This window comes from Lontra canadensis, unplaced genomic scaffold (genome assembly GCF_010015895.1).
Source record: "Lontra canadensis isolate GAN:19392208 unplaced genomic scaffold, GSC_riverotter_1.0 scaffold40, whole genome shotgun sequence".
NCBI lineage: Eukaryota > Metazoa > Chordata > Mammalia > Carnivora > Mustelidae > Lontra > Lontra canadensis.
In genome coordinates, this window is record NW_022631034.1 from 7,761,424 (window position 1) to 7,782,589 (window position 21,166).

General features: G+C 35.3%; 1 protein-coding gene across 3 annotated transcripts in view; it reads right to left on the reverse strand.

The window, feature by feature from the left end:
- The window catches only part of LRRIQ3 (leucine rich repeats and IQ motif containing 3), a 189,178-nt gene that overhangs the window by 87,200 nt on the left and 80,812 nt on the right, over positions 1–21,166 (reverse strand). For 2 of the 3 annotated variants that reach the window (XM_032870109.1, XM_032870110.1), the window contains one exon: positions 4,833–4,989. In XM_032870109.1, the coding sequence (XP_032726000.1) occupies positions 4,833–4,989 (157 nt within the window). Of the gene's footprint in view, positions 1–4,832; positions 4,990–10,694; positions 10,788–21,166 lie in introns of those variants that run through there. The other variant, XM_032870111.1, reaches the window with a different exon arrangement.

The following is a 21,166-nucleotide window of genomic DNA, read 5'->3' on the forward strand; positions in this document are numbered from 1 at the left end:
AGGCTTCAGAGTTTCTTTCAATGCTAAGGATATTGTAAATATTCAAAAGATACCCATTTGAAATGAACTGAATTGCTGATGGGGCCCCAAAATGACAGACAATAACAAAGGGCAATTTTTAAAGACTATCATCATAAAGCTTCTTTCTTATAGAATTACATAAGTTGGAACAACATTACAGAAACACATTGAAAATAAAGAGCAGTTTCCAGTATAAAAAAGCACTCTTATTTCACAAAAAAAAAATGAAATTTAAAAATAAAATACCTATCTTTAAGTTTCTTTTTAACACCTCATAATTAAAATGAGGTGACCAAATCCATATCTCCTGAATCCAATATAAGATCAGCCCTCCCTATATTTGCTTACTATCACTTACTGTTGAGCTAGAAAAAGAGGGCAAAAGTAAATTCAGTATTTCTTGGCATGTAATATTATTATTCTGGTTATTATTCTTTTTTAATTTATTTTTATTTTATTTTATTCTCTCCCTCTACTCCCATATTTACCTGAATTTAAAGTAGGTGCACACACACACAAAAATAATCCTCATATATGATTAGTTACTTGGATTTATAAAATTAGGGCAAACTCATCCTTCCATGCAAGTTGTGCTGTGCAGAACCCCAGGGAACATCATCTACATAGACGATGATGTAAATGCACTTGTACACTGCACAGTAGCCCTGATTAAGGTGAGCCCTTTTCTTCCCTCTAACTCACATAGGACATGTGATAAATCAACTCATCTTTTAATAGTAAAAAGAGAACTACAGCTCACAAAGATGTACAGATGGCAATATATATACAGATATACATAAACATGAAAATATATGTCATTAAAAAATTACAAATTAAAGCAACAAGACATTATTAGACATCTATTAGAGCAGCCAAAATCTAGAATACTGGAACCACCAAATCCTGGCAAAGATATGGAGCAATGAATGAGAGCTCATTCATTGTTGATAGGAATGCATAATGGTACAGCCACTTTGGAAGACAGCTTGGCAGATTTTTACAAAACTAAATATATTCTTACCATATGATTCAGCAATCATGCTCCACTATATTAACCTAAATAGCCTGAAGATTTATGTCCACACAAAAATCTGTACAGGGATGATTATAGCAACTTTGTTCCTAATTGCCAAAACTTGGAAGTAACTAAGAGGTTCTTCAATAGATGAATGGATAAACTGCAGTACACCCAGACAATGAAATGATATCTAGTGATAAAAGGAAATGAGCTAATAAGCCATGAAGAGAAGGAGGAAACATAAATGCATATTACTAAGTGAAAGAAGCCAATCTGAAAGTCTATATATCTTTAGAAAAATGTATTTAATAATAGTGGAAAAGGTTCAGAGGACTGTATTTGAAAACATGTTCTATTTTGTTTTATGAAAATGGTGTTCAATATGGCATGTGTATACCATCAGCATTAGTTATGAGAAAAAGTTTTGGAAGAAAGGAAAAAAAAATCAATAAAAATTTTCTAAATTTCAACCAAATCAGCTATCTAAAGCAAATTTTACTTTAGTATAGATGACTGCCATATTAGATTATGTTCAGTGTCTCCAGGAAACTTACAATGGCATAAAGGAGTACAATATGTGAATATCCAATGTATTAAAAGTGGTTCCAAGTAAGAAATCCTTTCCAGAAAAATTGGATTGGGTTGCCTTATTGATCCCTCTCCTCATTTTGTTGCTAGCTAGCGAGAACATATCCACCCACTCCAGAAAATGTGTCAAAACAAAGGTTATGTAATTCCAACCTCCATGCTTCAAGAAGGGAAGGTGTTGCTCAAGTTCTAAGAAAAAAAAATAGATCATGATTCTAGGAGGTAGGCTGTCAGAGAAGATTGAGATTACAAGACAGATTTGTTCTTTCTTTCCATGAGGCTGAAACTTAAGATTCCTGGCCATCGCTCCTTTTTATCTCTGAGATGCTTTCTCTCCTTCCTAACAACATATGACTAAGCCAGCTTAAGGAAGCTTCAGATGTGAGGGTGTCAGGGTAGGTAGGAGAAAAGGGAGCAACTAGGCTGCCTCTGAGATAAATACATGGCAAATTGCTTTCCTCTCCTCTGAATCTCTTCCCTTTCGGCTCCAATGGGTGTGACTCTCTCTCATACTGTATCTCTTCTAAAATTTATGTTTGCAATATAGGAAATAAGTGAAAGAATAATACAAAGCTAACAAAGCATAAATAATGAAGAATATCTTATAGTCTAGCCAAAATTACTAAAATTTTTCAATGGAATTTCAGGCCAACATCCCAGTTAGAAACTGCTTTGTTTGCTATTACTCCCTAGACATATATTTTCCACAATAACTTTTGAGGAAAAGGGTTGACTACATCAAAGAAAATTTCAAGTATTCTAGGGTATCCTAGCAAAATCCATCATAAGAGTATCTAAATTTCCCTAAAATCCATTATAATATATAAGCTTCCCCAAAACTTGATCTAATTGACCATCATAATTCTGTATCCAAGTTCCTCCTCTGCAAAAGGACCAATCACCATTTGACCATGTAAGCCATAGGTAAATAATGTCCCTAGCAATTGTTCCAGATCCTCAATTTCCTCTGATCCACTTTTTTTTTTTTAATCAGATTCCTTACTGATGAATCCTGACTTTTGGTTCTGTATCTCCTTCAATAGCTTAAGCATGCACCATAAATTCTGGATGCTTATATGAACTTCTAGCTTTGCAGCACAGCATTTCTTAAATAAATGTAACTTGAACTCACTCCTCTACCTCTTTCCATCCCCAAACAGGAGAAAAAGAGATACTGATTACTTATCTAGTTACTAAAACTTGAATTCCTCTCTTTGCTAATCCTTTCCATTATTTGATCATAGCACTTTTTAAAATAAATTCCCAGTCTTAAATACTGGTATTTTATTACTTCCTCCCTTTCCCCTACTTCTCAGCTCTTTTAAATGTTTCTTGGATCCTAGGTTCTCTAAGGCACTCTACGGCATCACTTGTTCTCACTACAGTTTCTAATTAACCAAGCACTAAGTCACTAATGACTAGATATGTAAGAAAGAAAAATAACAAAAGAATAGTACACCAAATAAGTGAGCTAAAGAGGAGACTACAAATGAAGCCACCAGAAGATGGAACAACAATTTTATACAGAAAAAGTAAAGACTCAAAGATGAATCTTACAAGTTAGAATAATTTCAATTACTCTTGAGAAATTGAGCTGAGCTACTTCTATAATGTTTTATAAGTAGTAGCTATAAAGAGTGAAAAAGCATAGGACACTGTACATATTTATAGAATGTGAAAGAATAGTTCTTAACATTAATAGTGACATGGTTAGCAGAATTACCAATGATATTAAAGAGCTTTAGAAAACTCCTTATAGTGAATATATTTCCAATATTTCTTAACATTCAAAATATTTTGTGACAGTGATATATTCTACCTAAACTTCACAGATATTAAATAAAATGTCTCTATAATATGAATATTTTATTTCTATTTATGTACACATAGTAGTCACTTACCATAACAACATATACCCATATATACATATATACCCATATATGTACATAATATTTTGCATTTGGATATATGCCTATGTATATGTGTGTAAATATTTTATAAATACATAATATATACCCAAATCATTGTCAATTGATTATGTACCATATGCAATAGTCAGTGAAAGTCTCCTCTGCATAAAGCATATAAAAAAGCAGGTTTCATGCCTGAAATTAATGAGTTTATATTCTACATAGAGGACCAAAAGACACTTCAAATGAGCATCATTCTTTTATAAAACATAGTATCATATAGAGCAAATTAATACAGTGGGCACTATGTGCTAATAAGGAAAAAGTTTTGAATGGGATACATATGCCTTTAAACCTATATTTTTAATTCAATGAGTAATTTTTTTGTGGGTTTTAAGGGCTTAAAGATATTCCTGTGCTATTTCTAGAATACATGTCCTCAATAACACTGAAATCAGACTAATGAGAGTCTGGACCTTTTGTAGTCCTTTCTAATCATGTTAATATAATGGAAACACTTGTAGTGCAAGCTACTTAGAAACAGTCTCATTTGTGAAGAAGATTACCACAAACAGTGCTTTACACATTAAAAGTTTGTTCTAGTTAGTTATAACACAATGCCAAGTCTTCATTTCTACCATTATATAATATCCAAATTAAAAAAAAAAAAAAACTCTAAAGATTAAAAAAAGCACAAATCCTGGAGTCAGAAAACCTGAAGTTTTAGCAATGCCACTCAATTATGCCCCCATCAGAGCCTTACTTTCCCTATTTATAAAAATGAGATAAAAATATCTATCTTACAGTGTTGTGGAGAATAAATTACAGAACACATGCAAAATATCTAGCACAGTGCCTGATACATAGTAGGCACTCAATAAATAAAAGCTTCTATTTTCAACATGTCCTCAAAGCAATACATAACTTAGCAAAAACAATGAATGAATACATACAGTATTATCAGTCTTTAATAAACTACTTTTTAAAGTTTTCAACTACTATGTAGAGATTTTTACATTAATGTTAATAACTACTTGTAATAATCAATACAAGAAAAATATATAAAACATAAATATAAAAATGGTTGTAATAAGAATTACGCACCACAAAAATTATATTTGTGTTGTTATTATATGACGTTTCTTTTACTGAGAAAATCTCAAGCAGAATATTAACAATATAATGGAAAATATTTAAAAGAGAATGAAGAGATTTTACAAATGCTACATAAATTATAGCTATAGTATCTTAAATAAAAATATTTTAAAGATAAGTAATAAACTAATTATACTTACATGTTTCCAATGTGTAAGCTTTCCCATTATATTAGTTTCAGGTTGTAAAAAGAGATTCTTAAAGAGCCTGTCTTCATATCCTTTGTGTATGTAAAACCATTTTGTTTCACATTCACCAATAAGTTTCTCCTCGTGTTTTTTGCACAGCAACAAGGGGCTGAGTATAAGGGGGGAAAATTGTCATTTAGTTTTTTTGCCATAAAGAAAGGAAAGAAAACTACTCATGAGTTCACGTACACCTTTGAAAACAGGGTAGTAAATTTAATGTAATATTTGTTTTCAAATTACTATTATATAAAACTACTTAGGCACTAAGGTTTGCTCATCAACCTTCACCAAGGAATGAATGAGTGCTGAGAAATCTCTGGTGATATGAATCCACAAACAATTCTGTACTCGTGTTTAACTATGTATTTTATAATATAATGGCAAGAAGAACATGACTAAATTATCTATAGAAATATAAGATAACCAGTATGAAATCTTTTGACTTTTCTGTTCCAGTGCAGAAGTCAGTAACACTCATTCTATGTAATGAAAGAGTAAACTTGTTTGCATTAAAGTGATGAACCAAGTAGAAGTGAGTTGGAGGAAATCGAAAGGGGAGACAAACCATGAGAGACTGTGAACGCTGAGAAACAAACCGAGGGTTTTGGAGGGGACAGAGGTGGCGGTTTGGGTGAGCTTGGTTGTGGGTGTTAAGGAAGGCACATATTGCATGGAGCACTGCGTGTGGTGCATAAACAATGAATCTTGGAACACTGAAAAAAAATTATAAAAGATAACAGTCGCCATTATTATTAATTAGCAGAGGTAAAACAAAATTAACCAAGGAAAACAATTTTTCATATTAGTGGTTAGTGGTTACTAACTAGTTAGTAGTTAGTGGTCAATAACTGCCAAAAGAAGAAAGAAACAAGGGATTTTCAAAGAAAATCTTTTATTAAGTAAGTAACCAATATGTGCTCTGTGAAGAGAAAAAACTCCTTAATATCATGAAGCTTATATTCTCTTAAAAGTAGAGATAGATAGGGGAACTTGGTGGCTCAGTCAGTTAAGTATCTGCCTTTGGCTCAGGTCATGATCCCAGGGTCCTGGGATCTAGCCCTGTCAGGTTTCTGGCTCAGTGGAGATCCTGCTTCTCCCTCTCCTCCCTGCTCCTGCTCTCTCTCTCACTATCGCTGTTGCCAGCTCTCTCTCTCAAATAAATAAATGAATCTTTTAAAAAAATTAAGTAGAGATAGATAATACAGAAATAAAACACTAGAGATATGAGTGAATTGCTTTTCACACAGGCTGGATTGGGACAGTAATACTGAAAAGAAACAAGATAATGTGGGAATTTCAGGAAACAAAAATTCTAGCAGAGCAAACAGCAGGTACAAAAAGCCAGTCAGAAGTATGCTTAAGGAGGCAAGAATATATTTGGCATAGGTCACTGGAATGGACAATCACTGTTGAGTTTTTAGAAAAAAAGTAGCTTTGAATAGAATCACATTAGGGAGACAGTTTCTGGGATACAGTTGTGAGGAGTTCTGTGGATCCTCTCCCCAGTGAGACAACCATTTAAAATCTCTGGAAATTATCCTAAGGGCATACAGCAAATAAACAAATATTTATTCAATAAAATCTATTATAGCTCAGTAAGAACAGTGAGACACTGTTGGATTTAAACAACTCACGGTCTCTTTTCTCTCTGTCTCCCCTGACCTAAGTTTAGACTACCAGAAGTTCTAATCCAAAGAGGCAAAACTGAGAAACACAGGATCCCTTCCCTACCTAGTTCCAGTCAAGGGCTACAGAGTCATTGCAAGAAATACCCTAGCCTGGATCCATGTTTTAGAGAATCTATTTCAAGCAAGAATGTCTGAGAGAACTTGGGCTCTCTTCCTCCTCTCAGAACTCACTTATAAGGTAGAAGCTTTAACTCAGGTGCAACAGGGAGAGAACACTGGAACTGATAGCTCTTGCCCTCAGAAAGTGATAAACACAAGGAGAAGGGTTGCTCTAAGAGAGTAGAAAGCTAAACTAAACCATCTTGAGGTTTATCAGAGAGAACCAAAAGAGATGGCTAAGAAGAGCCCTTCTGAGATCTGAAGAAACTGCAAAAACTGGCCTCAAAGATCAGTTTTTGAAAAGAGCTCAGTTTTAAAAGATCACACTGTGGAGCAATTTATTTCCCAGGGAATTGTTGAAAACAATAGAGTAGTCAGATGGCAATTAGTTAAAGTTAATAATAGGTGTTATACCTTCAGAATAGCCCAACAAGAAATCAGAAAAGGGGAAACTCAAAAGAGTTTTAGCACTCAAAGAGCACTAAAATCACTGTCATTCCAAGGGTGACGGCACCTGGCTAAAAGTTTGCCCTTTAAGGAGCAATACCAGAGGCTACCCAATGCGGGGCAAATAAAGTTTACTAAAATAGTCTAGCTAAGTTATTAAACAAATAAACAAGTCCAGGTAAGGAGATCAACCAAGGGTGGTTACAATATACTATTTAAAATGTCCAGTTTTCAACAAAAAATTATGAGGCAAAGAAACACAAAAGTATAAGCAAAGCATAAGCCTTTGAAACTGCCTTTGAAAGGGCACAAATCTCAGACATAACAGATAAATACTTAAAGACAACTATTATAAATATGTTTAAAGGAAATAAACCCCAAATAAGAAAGGTATAAAAACATGATCTTTTCAAATAGAGATTATCAATAAAGACATAGAAACTATAAAACAGAACCAAATGAAAATTCTGCAGTTGAAAAGTACAGTAACTGAAATGAAAATTTTGCTAGAGTAGTTCAACAGTAGATTTAAATTAGAAAAAGAAAAAAATCAGAAACCCACCAACATATGAGTAATAGGACTTACCAGAGGAGAGAGAGAAAAAAGACAGAAAAAATATTAGAAGTGTTAAAACTTTCTGAAATCTGATGAAAAACATTAATCTACACATCCAAGAGCTCAAAAAAACTGTAAGTAAAATAAATGCATAAAAATCATATCCAGATACATCGTAGTAAAATAGCTGAAATCCAGGGGCACCTGGGTGGCTCAGTCAGTTAAATATCTGCCTTTGGCTCAGGTCATGATCTCAGGGTCCTCAGATTGAGACCAGCATCAGGCTCTCTGCTCAGTAGGAAGTCTTCTTCTCCCTCTCATTCTCCCTGTGTGTGTTCTTTCTCTCTCTCTCTTCCATTCTTTCTCTCTCTCTCTCAAATAAATAAAATCTTTAGAAAAAAATAGCCGATATCCAAAATCAAAGGGAAAATCCTGAAAATAGCAGAAGAAAAAGGCCCTGTCATACATGCACAAGGGAACCCAAGTAAGATGAACTTAAACAGGGAGATTTTCTGGCCCTAGTATGCCATTGCATGGGAGCGAAGTCATAGCCCTACCACCTAAAGCATGGCTTCCGGCACCATTTGACAGGCAGGGAACACTAGCAACACTCAAGCTAAGAGGGAGGTGGGCAGAGCTGATTCACCCCAAGAGCAAATATATCACCCGGTTTAGAGGGTTCCCCTGCTTTGCCCAGTCAAGGGAATTAATTCATAGCTTCACCACTGCTCACTATAGCTCCTGGTCCCTCTCAATGGGAAAACCTGTTTAGGAAAACTTGGGAGTTGTCTAGAGTGGTCCACCCACAGGAGAGCTAAGTCATAGCCCCACATGCCGCACAGCATGATCCCTGGTTTCATCAGACAGAAAGGGCTGCTGAGAATACCCAGAAGCTGCTGTGTAACCCAGCAAAAATGAGTGGCAGGCAGATAGAGCTGACTGCTCCCAAAGAAAGGCAGTGGTCCTGTTCAGCCAGGGAGCTTTCAGCATGGGGCAGTTTGAGTCAAGGCCACAAACAACGAACTTAAGTGGACTTGGAACTGTTTCTCTCACTGCACCTAGGCAAGGAAACTGATTTGTACTTATTGCTGAATATTGACTTCAGCCTGCCCAACCTGAGAATCTTACCCTAGAGCACACAAGAAACTGTGTATTCCATCCAAAAGCTCTGCTCATAGTGGCACTTGAATAGAGAGCACAGCCCATGGCTTTCTCCGTCTGCAGAGCGAAATGGGTCACCTCAGCTGACTAGGATATTCAGTCACCAAATAATGAGATGTGCAAGCCCTGACTCCTCTCCTACTGTCCTGCTAGGGCAAAGAAACTAATTCAAAGCTTCATCTACTGCTGAGTATAGTACCAAATCCCAACCACCTAATAAGTCTAACCAGAGACTGATCTAGGCCTAACCAGAGAGCCCACACTCCAATCTCACTTGGGCAAGCCAAGTAAGAAACCAAGCCAGGAGTCCTATCTAACTCTTCTCAGCCAGTGGTACACACTCAGAGCTAGAACAACTGCCTCACCAAAAATAGACCCTAATAGCAGGTACCACCTGCCCAAGGACATTATCAGCAGACACATCTAGATACCCAAACTGAGCTATCTGGAGAAGTGTCTCTGTCAAGGTGAACCTATAAAGTCTGGAAAAGGAGACTGTTTAGCCAAATGTGCAGATACCAATGTAAGGAAGGAAAGATGACAAAAATCAAATAAATATAACACAGAAACTAGTAAAACTCCAATAACTGGCCCTAAAGAAATGGAGATCTATGAACTATCAAATTCAGCTCCTTAAAAGAGCCTACATGCAGATTCACCCATCCTGGGCCCAATGCAGAAGTAGTCCTTTAAAAACCACTCAGAATTTGGGTAAAATGACTCATTTCCTAATTCAAAGCATTGGTCTGGTGGGGCAGAGACCTACTAGATTATCCTACAGAATCAGAGGAGTAGGTGACATCTTCCTGCTCTCCCCATCTTGCTAAAGCTGGAAGTTACCATCTTTTTATTCCCTCTCCTGTGGGTGTCACCATTATGCTTCAGATAATGGACACGTTCCTGCATGCTCTCCTTCTGCCTTGCCAAAGCCAGCAGGTGACATCTTTTTTTTTTTTTTTTTTTTTTTTTTCCTTTCTTTTCTTCTTCTGTCTTCTTTACTCTTTCCTTTTTTGGTAAATGCCATCTTTGCACTTTCCCTGTACTGCACTCCAGAACACCCATATATCCCAGAGAAGAACTTCTCCACCAATCCAGTGCCACAGTTTTTCTATCAGTGATCTGTTTTTTGTTTTGTTTTGTTTTGTTTTATGGCTGCCTTTAATCACCTGGCTATGGAGACAAAGGGGACTTGAATTCTTGGGTCCCAAGAGGCTATAACAATTAGAGAGAAAGCTCTTGACAGACTACAAATCCCCAGGCATTAAACAGATAACACATTGAAACACACTGCCAATCTTTCTGAGAAAGAGGCCATTTCCTTCCACAGGAGATTTGGCCTGAGGGGCAGGTTTCTGGTTTGGCACAATTATAAGAACCTATGGAAGTATTCTCAGAGAACTAAGGCCAGTGGATATAAATTTTGCACCTTCCCTCTGCTTCAGTCCAGCCAGCTAAGTATCTTCCTGAAAGACATTTATACTCTTTTCTGGTGCCCAGATTTTTGCAGATGCTGTAGGGGACAGCTCTATATTGACTAGCTCTGGTAACCAGTAAGGCTTATACACACGGGTCCCACATGAATGTAACTAATGGAGAAAAAGTTCTTAAACAGCTACCATGCCCAGGTTATGGCACAAAGCAACAGATACATGAGTCCAATCTTTCTGTTAAAGAGAACTATTAGCTTCAGGCTACAGCTTTAGCCTGAGGTGCAGGCTCCCAGCTAAACACACATCTAAGGACTAACTGTAAACATTTCCTGAAACCTTGGAGGGTGGGCATTAATTTCACTCTCTCTCCCTCTACCATGCTCTCCTAGAGCACTAGCATCCCTCAAAGAAAGTTCTAGCACAAGCCTCTTACCTGATGGTATTCTGGTTTTTATGGCTGCTGCCCAGGGGATACTCCTTGATCCTCAGGCTCTGGTGGGTAGGGGGGAGGGAGCTTGTGTTCCTGGGTCACACAAGACTGTAACAATCAGAGAGATAATTCCTCACAGATTACCAGCCACAGGACACTACACAGACAATAGAGAGAAACACATCCCCAGATTTTCTATGAAAGAGACTTACTTGCTAGTGCTGGAGTTTCAGACATAGGGACAGACTATAGGCTTGGCAAGCATCTAAAGGCCAGGAAGTACTCTCAGGGAATATAGTCTGGGTATGCCATCTTTGCATTCTCCTTCACTACAACTCATAGGTATCTCCCAGAAAGGAGCTTGCACACTCATTTGGAGCCAATATTATAGTCAGTGCTATCCAGGGGACATATCCAGATCACCTGGCTCAAGGGCCCAGCAGGGTTTATGGTTGTAGTCCCACAGGACAGTATATATTTGCACTCTAAAAGTTTCTGCTTCAAGGTCTGGCTTGCAATCAGCTTGAATCCAGGTATTGGATGAAATCTTCCCTATTGGGACACTGACTGGTCTTGGCACACACTCAAAAATGGGGAGCTATTAAAAATAAATAGGCTCTTTGAACAATTGCAAAGGTTTGAAAGACAATCAAGAGCTAGGGCAGCATTAGAAAACAAGGTTCATCTCCCACATGAGACCAATTGTTCAAGAGTAGGAGAGGTAGCTAACATCTAATACATAGAAAGCAACACAGAGTCAAGCAAAAGGTAGAAAGAGAGGAATACATTCCAGATGAAAGAATAAGATAAAACCTCAGGGTGGGGGTGAGGGGAGGAAACTTTAATAAAATAGAGATAAGTAATTTACCTAACAGAGTTCAGATAATTTGTCACATAGATGCTCATTAAACTCCAGAGAAAAATGATTAAGAGAACTTCAACAAATAGATAGAAAATATAAGAAATTTCCAATCAGGAGAAATCAATAACTACAATGAAAAATACACTAGAGGTATTCCTTAGTGAATCCCTTAGAAAGAAAGGGGTGAAATGATTGTTGGAGAAATACTGGTTGAAATTTCCCTAATCTGAAGAAAGAAACATATATCCAGATCCAAGACCCACAAAGAGTTCCAACTAGGATTAAATCAGAGACCTACACCAAGACACATTATAATATAACTGTCAAGGTTAAAAAGAAGAGGAGAATTTTAAAAGCAGTAAAAGAGAAACCACTTGGCACATATAAGGAAGCCCTCATAACACTATCAGCAGATTTTTCAGAAGAAACTTTATAAGCCAGAAGGGAGAGGTATGATATATTCAAAGTGCTAAAAGCAGAAAAATCTCAACCAAAATACTCTACCCAGCTTCATATACCATTCAGAATTAAGAGATAAATAGAGAATTTTCTACAGAAGCAAAGACTAAAAGAGTCTATCACCACTCAACTTGCCTTACAAAAAATGTTAAAGTATTTTTTTAAGCTGAAAAGAAAGGACATTAATTAGCAACAATAAAACAACAACAACAACAAAAATATGAAAGGACAGCACTCAGTGTTGAAGGTAAATGTATAGTAAAGGTAGTAGATTGGTCACTTATACAGCTAATATGAAGGTTAAAAGACTAGAGAAATAAAAATAATGGTAACTATATTAATTAGTTAAGGAATGAACAAGATAAAAATGCAAAATGTGACAACAAAAATAAAGTGTTGTGGGGGAAGGGTAAAATGCAGGGATTTAAAATGATTTGAAACTTAAGTTATCAACTTAAAATAAATTATTATAAGTTGTTATAATTAAGCCTTACGGTAACCACCAAGAAAATACCTATAGTAGATAAGCAAAAGATAATGAGAAAGAAATCTAAGCATTTCACAAAAGAAAGTCATCACACCACAAAGGAAGACAGCAAGAGAAAAAAAGAAACAGAACTATAAAATAAAATAAAATAATACTAAACCAATTAACAAAATTTCAATAAGTACATAACTATCAATAATTAATTTAAATGTAAGTGCACTGAATTCTCCAAAAGACACAGAATGTCAGAATGGAGTTTTTTTTTAAAGACCAATCTATATACTGCTTCTAAGAGACTCACTTCAGGTGATGCAAGATTGAAGGTGAGGACATGAAAAAGATATCCCATGCAAATGAAAACCAACAGAAAGCTGGAGAAACTATTCTTATATCAGACATAAGAGACTTTTGTTTGCTTGTTGTTGTTGTTTTTCAAAATAAACTTTAAACACTGTGGTGAGACATAAATAAAGGCATTCCATAATGATAAAGAAGTCAATCAAACAAGAGGATATATTATTTGTAAATATTTATATACCCAACATGAGATAATATAAACATAAAACACATATTAACAGACCTAAAGGGAGACATAGTGGAAAAAATGATAGTAGGGGACTTTATACCCCAGTTACATCAATTGATAAATCATCCAGATAGAAAATCAATAAGAAAATATCAATCGTAAATAAAATGTTAGGCCAGATGAACTTAACAGATACATATAGAACATTTCATCCAAAAGAAATGCAATATATATTCTTCTTAAATGCACATAGAACATTCTCCAGAATAGATCATATATTAGCTCACCAAAGGAATCATAACAAATTTAAAAGACAAAAATTATATCAGGCTTCTTTCCTAACCGTAACGGCATAAAACTGGAAATAAACTATAAAAAGAAAACTGGGAAATTCACAAATATGTGGACACTAAAACCATGCTATTGAACAATAAAGGAGTCAATGAAGAAATAAAAAAATAAGATAAAAACATCTGGAGACAAAATAAAATGGAAATACGATATGTTAACACTTATAGGATATAACAAAAGCAGTTCTAAGAAAGAAGTTCATAACAATTAATGCCTACCTCAGAAAACAAGAAAAATCTCAAATAAACTATCCATCTATACCTCAAGGAACTAGAAAAATGAGTACAAATGAATCCCAAATGGAAAAAGGAAATAACAAATATCAAAGCAGAAATAAAAGAAATATAGACTAAAAACATAGTAGAAAAGATCAATGAAACCCAGAGCTTTTTCTCTGGAAAGATAAACAAAACTGACAAAACTTTAGGTAGACTCAGCAAGAAAAAAGTCTCATCAAATAAAATCAGAAATGAAAGAGATGTTACAAATGATACCACAGAAATACTAAAAATTGTGAGACTATCACAAACAATTAGAGGCTAACAAATAGGTAAACCAAAAAGAAACAAATACAGTCAAAGAAACATACAATCCTCTGCGGCCAAATCTTGAAGAAACAGAAAATCCGAATAAACAAATTACTAGTAGGTAGAACAAATCAGCAATTTTAAAACTCCCTACAAACAAAAGGTCAGAATCAGATGGCTTTATTGGCAACTTCTACCAAACATTTAAAGTAGAATTAAAACCAATCCATCTCAAACTCTTCCAAATATGGGGAGCTATTAAAAATAAAGACAAGGACATCACAAGAAAAAAATTTATAGGCCAATACCCCAAATATTTAACAAATTATTAGTAAACTGAATTCAGTAATACATTTAAAGTATTGTACACCATGATCAAGTGGGATGTGTTCCAGGGTTATAAAGATGGTTTAACATTTGCCAAACAATCAACATGACAACTTACATTAACAAAACAAAGGCTAAAATTCATATGATCATCTCAATAGACACAGGGAAAAAAAAAACTCACAAAGTTAAATAACCATTTGTTAAAAATTTTCAATAGAGTGTGTATAAAGGCAATGTACCTCAACATAACATGGCCATATATGACTGACAAGCCTACAGCTAACATTATCTTCAATGTTGAAAACCTCAGAGCTTGTCTCAGGAGCATGACAAAGATACCTTTTATTCAAAATAGTATTGGAAGGCCTATCCAGAGCACTTAGGCAAGAAAAAAGACACAAAAATGTATTCAGACTGGGAAGGAGGAAGTAAACTGTCACTGTCTGTATATGGCATTATATTATATATAGAAAACACTGAAGACTCTATCAAAAAACTGCTTGAATAAATGAATTCAGAAAAGTTGCAATATACAAGGCCCACATACAAAAATCTGTTGTTTCTATACAATAACAACAAACTATCAGAAAGAGAAAACAAAACAACAACCCCATTTACGATCACATCCGAAAAAATAAAATACCTAGGTGTAAGGTTAATCAAGAAGGGGAAAGACCAGCACACTAAAAGTATAAGACATTAATGAAACTGTAAAGGACTCAAAGAAATAGAAAGATATTCTGTGCTTATGAAGTGAAAGAATTAATATTGTTAAAATGTCCATACTACCTAAAGCAATCTACATATTCAATGCAACCCCTATCAAAATATCAATGGCAGAACTAGAAGAGACAATTCTAAAATTGGGATGAAACTACAAAAGACCCTAAATAGTCAAAGCAATCTTGAGAACAAAGCTGGAAGCATCATGACCCCTGATTTCATACTACATTATAAAGCTATAGTGATCAAGAGTATGGTATTGGCATTGAATACATAGGTTGATGGAACAGAACAGAGATCCCAGAAATAATCTCAGCATATATGATCAGTTACTTTATGACAAAGTAGCCAAGAATATACAATAGGGATAAAACAGTATCTTCAATAAATGCTAGGAAAACTGAACAGCAACATGGAAAAGAATGAAATTGGACCACTATTTCATACCATATATAAAAATTAACTCAAAATGTAGTAAAGACTTGAATATAAGACCTGAAACAATAGAATTCCTAGGAGAAAAGAAGTGGCAAGCTCCTTGACATGGGTCTCGGCTTATAATTTGCTAATGGTGGTGCCAAATTCAATACAACTCTAATTTAAAAGTTAAAAAGACAAACATAGTACAAGTAACCATAACTGCAAAATTATTATTAGTTGCACAATATAAAAACATAAATTTTAACATCAATAATCTAAATGTGAAGGAGAGGAAAATAAAAGCATAAAGCTTAGGAATCCTATTGAGGTTAAGTTGTTATTAGTTTAAAACAAGATGTTATAACTTTAAGATATCTTACGTATGTCTCATGGTAACCACAAGGGAAATATCTGTAGTAACTATAGTAGAAAACACGATAAAGAAATCAGATCATACTGACATGAAAAGACATCAAAATCCAAAAAAGACAGAAAGCAGGAAACAAGGAAAAATGGATTTATAAAACAACCAGAAAACAAAATGGCAGAAAACAACAAAATGGCAGTAACAACCAAAAATAACAAATTGTCCTTATCAATAATTATTTTAACATAACTGGATTAAATCTTGTAATCAAAAGATACAGAATGGCTAAAAACAAGATCCAACAATATGCTACCTACAAGAGACACACTTGAGACTTAAAGACATACATAGCCTGAGAGTAAATGGATAGAAAAGATATTTCAGGCAAATGGTAAAAACAATTATTATAATGGTAATAACTATACCTATAACAGACAAAACAGTCTTTAAGCTAAAAATGGTATAAAGAGACAAAGAAGGGTATTACGTAAAGACAACAGAATCAATATATCAAAAAGTTATATCATAAATACTGCCCCAAATTGGAGCACCTAAATACATAAATCAAAAACTAACAGAGTTAAAGGAAGAGATAAAAAGCAATACCATAATAGTTGGAGACTTTAATAACACACTCTCAACAATGGATAGATTAAATAGAGAATCAATAAGGAAACAATGGATTTGAACAACATTGGAGAATAAATGGGCTTAACAGACAAATATGGAATATTCTACTTGACAACAATAGAATACACATTCTTCTCTTGTGCACATAAAACATTTTCAAGATAGATCATACGTTATGCCACAGAACAAGTCTTAGTAAGTTCAAGAAGATTGAAATCATACCAACTAACTTCTTTCACCACAATAGTATAACTAGAGATCAGTAACAAAAGGACAAGTGAAAGTTTTATAAATATATAGAAATTAAACAACACTCTCCCAAACAATCAATGGCTTGAAGAAAAAGTTAAAAGGAAATTTTTAAAAAGTATCAAGATAAACCAAATGGAAAAACAACATACCAAAACTTATGGGATGCAGCAAAAGCAGTACTCAGAAGGTTGTTCATACTAATGAATGCCTCTTTTAAGAAGCAAGAAAGATCTCTAATAAATTACCTAACTCTACATCTTAAGGAACTGCAAAAAGAAGAGCAAACTGAGCACAGAGTTAGCAGAAAGGGTAAAGATACTGAAGATTAGAACAGAAATAAAAATAAAAGAATTAAAAGAAAAGAAAAGAAAGGAAATAGAGAACAGGAAAACAATAGAAAAGATAACCAAATTAAGAGTTGGTTATTTGAAAAGATAAAGAAAGTTGACAAATATTTAGCTAGGGGGGAAAAAAAAAACACAAGGGAACAGAGAGGAACCAAAGCAACAAAATTATAAATGTAAAAAAGGACATTGCAACTGATACCACAGAAACACGAAAAGGATCATAAGAGACGACATGAATAACTATTTGCCAACTAAATGGGTAACCTGGAAGAAATGGAGAAATTCTTAGAAATCTACAAACTACCAAGACTGACTCAGGAAGATTTGGAAAGTCGCTAATAATAAGATATGATCATGTCATCTGCGAAGAGAGAGAGTTTGACTTCTTCATTGCCAATTTGGATACCTTTTATTTCTCTTTGTTATCTGATTGCTGTTGCTAGGACTTCTAATACTATGTTGAACAAGAGTGATGAGAGTGGGCATCCTTGTCGTGTTCCTGATCTCAACGGGAAGGCTGCAAGCTTTTTCCCATTGAGGATGATATTTGCTGTGGGTCTTTCATAGATAGATTTTATGAAGTTCAGGAATGTTCCCTCTATCCCTATACTTTGAAGCGTTTTAATCAGGAATGGATGCTGGATTTTGTCAAATGCTTTTTCTGCATCAATTGAGAGGACCATGTGGTTCTTCTCTCTTATTAATTTGTTCTATCACATTGATTGATTTGCGAATGTTGAACCATCCTTGTAGCCCAGGAATGAATCCCACCTGGTCTTGGTGGATAATCTTTTTAATGTGCTGTTGGATCCTGTTTGCTAGGATCTTGTTGAGAATCTTAGCATCCATATTCATCAGTGATATTGGTCTGAAATTTTCCTTTTTGGTAGGGTCTTTGCCTGGTTTGGGGATCAAGGTAATGCTGGCTTCATAAAAAGAGTCTGGAAATTTTCCTTTTGCTTCAATTTTTTGAAACAGCTTCAGAAGAATAGGTGTTATTTCTTCTTTGAAAGTTTGGTAGAATTCCCCAGGGAATCTTTCAGGTCCTGGGCTCTTGTTTTTTGGGAGGTTTTTGATCACTGCTTCAATCTCGTTACTAGATATCAGTCTATTCAGGTTGTCAATTTCTTCCTGGTTCAATTTTGGGAGTTTATAGTTTTCCAGGAATGCATCCATTTCATCTAGGTTGCTTAGCTTATTGGCATATAACTGTTGATAATAACTTCTGATGATTGTTTCTACTTCCTTGGTGTTAGTTGTGATCTCTCCCTTTTCATTCATAAATTTATTAATTTGGGTTTTTTCTCTTTTCTTTTGGATTAGTGTGGCCAATAGTTTATCGATCTTATTGATTCTTTCAAAACACCAGCTTCTAGTTTCATTGATACGTTCTACTGTATCTCTTATTTCTACCTCATTGATCTCAGCTCTAATCTTGATTATTTCCCTTCTTATGTGTGGAGTTGGTTTGATTTGTTGTTGATTCTCCAGTTCTTTAAGGTGTAGAGACAGCTGGTGTATTCTGGATTTTTCTATTTTTTTGAGGGAGGCTTGGATGGCTATGTATTTCCCCCTTAGGACTGCCTTTGCTGTATCCCATAGGTTTTGGACTGAAGTGCCTTCATTCTCATTGGTTTCCATGAATTGTTTCAGTTCTTCTTTGATCTCCTGGTTGATCCAAGCATTCTTAAGCAAGGTGGTCTTTAGCTTCTAGGTGTTTGAGTTCCTTCCGAACTTTTCCTTATGATTGAGCTCCAGTTTCAAAAGCATTGTGATCTGAGAATGTGCAGGGAATAATCTCAGTCTTTTGGTATTGGTTGAGTCCTGATTTGTGACCCAGTATGTGGTCTATTCTTGAGAAGGTTCCATGTGCACTTGACCCTGCAATTGCACTACTGTGTATTTACCCCAAAGATACAGATGTAGTGAAAAGAAGGGCCATCTGTACCCCAATGTTTATAGCAGCAATGGCCACAGTCGCCAAACTGTGGAAAGAACCAAGATGCCCTTCAACGGACGAATGGATAAAGAAGATGTGGTCCATATACACTATGGAATATTATGCCTCCATCAGAAAGGATGAATACCCAACTTTTGTAGCAACATGAACGGGACTGGAAGAGATTATGCTGAGTGAAATAAGTCAAGCAGAGAGAGTCAAGTATCATATGGTTTCACTTATTTGTGGAGCATAACAAATAGCCTGGAGGACAAGGGGAGTTAGAGAGGAGAAGGGAGTTGGGGGAAATTGGCAGGGGAGGTGAGCCATGAGAGACTATGGACTCTGAAGAACAATCTGAGGGTTTTGAAGGGGCGGGGGGTGGGAGGTTGGAGGAACCAGGTGGTGGGTATTAGAGAGGGCACGGATTGCATGGAGCACTGGGTGTGGTGCAAAAACAATGAATACTGTTACACTGAAAATAAATTTAAAAAACTAAAAAAAAAAAAAAAAAGATATGATCAGTAAGATATAATCAGTAATCAAAAATCTCCCAAAGAAGAAAAGACCACAACGAGATGTCTTCCCTGGTGAATTTTATCAAACATTTAAAGAAGAATCAACACCAATTATTCTCAAATGAGATACTAAGTTAACTCTATTGAAAAAAAAATGAAGAGGACTAGAAATGTGAAAAATAGCACTGTTAATATAACAAATTCGATGAATATATACTTGCTGTTCTTTCTTCACTTGGTTCCTTTAAAGTCCAACACATTTTATAAATTGATAATTATAATGTACTATTGGCTTTGTAACATACATGGATATATAATAGCATGAAAAAGAAGAAAGGACATATACATATATAGAAATAATATTTTATATCTCACTAGACAAGTCTGTATATATGTGAATTAATTAAGTTAAGGTTTATAATTTAAGTTCTGGAGGGGGTGGGGAAATAATAACTAAATATATACAATTAAAACATCATTAAAGGAATGGAAAAAAAACAGTTACTAATGCCAGTATACAATTAAAACGTCATTAAAGGAATGTAAATGTTACTTTATAAAATATTCATTTAATGCAAGAAAGTAGTAATGGAGGGGGAGAAGAACAAAAAGATACGAGATATATCTGTGAATGTTGTTAATATTTAGATTTATTTCAAATCCTCTTATGTTTTTTATATTTTAGGGGTTTTTTGTTCTCGATATTTTAAATCATTAAGTATGCAAGCCTATTTTACATATAATTCTAATTTTTAATATATTTGCTTTTTTAAAACTACTCATGGCATAGCATAATATGACTAGCAAGAGAAGCCATAGCTCTCAGCTCCTCCCAGGTGAAAGAAAGTGTTGGTTCACATGTCCAGGGCTCTCAACTTCTCTGATGGGATTCTTTGAAGGACTGGCTTCTATTTTGCCTGTCTAGGAGTCCAGCCACCTGGAGGAGAATGGAGGCAGTGGCTTGGGCTGGTAAATGCCTTAATTTCTCCCTGGCTCAGCACAAAGTAAGCAAAGGGAAACACAGTTGCCTACAATGCCACAACTTTTCTTGGGGCTGTCCAAAAAACTGACTTCTGACTTGCCTATATTCAAGTGCTGACAAGACCTAGCATCACCTTGCTGCTACCTAAGGACTACTGGGAGAACAGATAAAGATATGGGTGGGCAGTCACTGTACCTCCTATCCCGGTTTGGCACAAAGCAGGTAAACAAAATCTCTACCTCCTAGCTTCTTGCTGGAGAGGAAAAAGGTTGGACACCTAATGATACAACTTTACTGAGGTTATCTGAGGAACTGGCTTCAGCAGCGCTTGTCCCAGGACACTAATGAGATCTGGCATACCCTAGACACCTAGGGAAATACAGAGAACACAGAAAGCAGGCTGAATTATTATAAAGGTTTGAGAGGCCACCAGAAACTCTGCCAGGCTGATTGTTTGGGGGTATTCTTCTATATGAGGCTACTCCATAATAACTAGGGAGATGTGCCTGCTTCATCAAAAGCACAGAAAGCAACTCAGAGTCAAGGAAAATGAAGAATCAGGTGAAGATGCTTCAAACAAAGGAACAAGATAAATCTCCAGAAATTGACTGTAATGAAAAAAGCTATGTAAGTTACCTGAAGCAGAATTCAAGATAAATGCCATAAAGATGTTCACTGAGGACAAAAGGACAATGCAGGAGCAGAATAAGAATTTTAACATAGAGATAGGAAGAAAATGGGGAAAAAGCACTTAA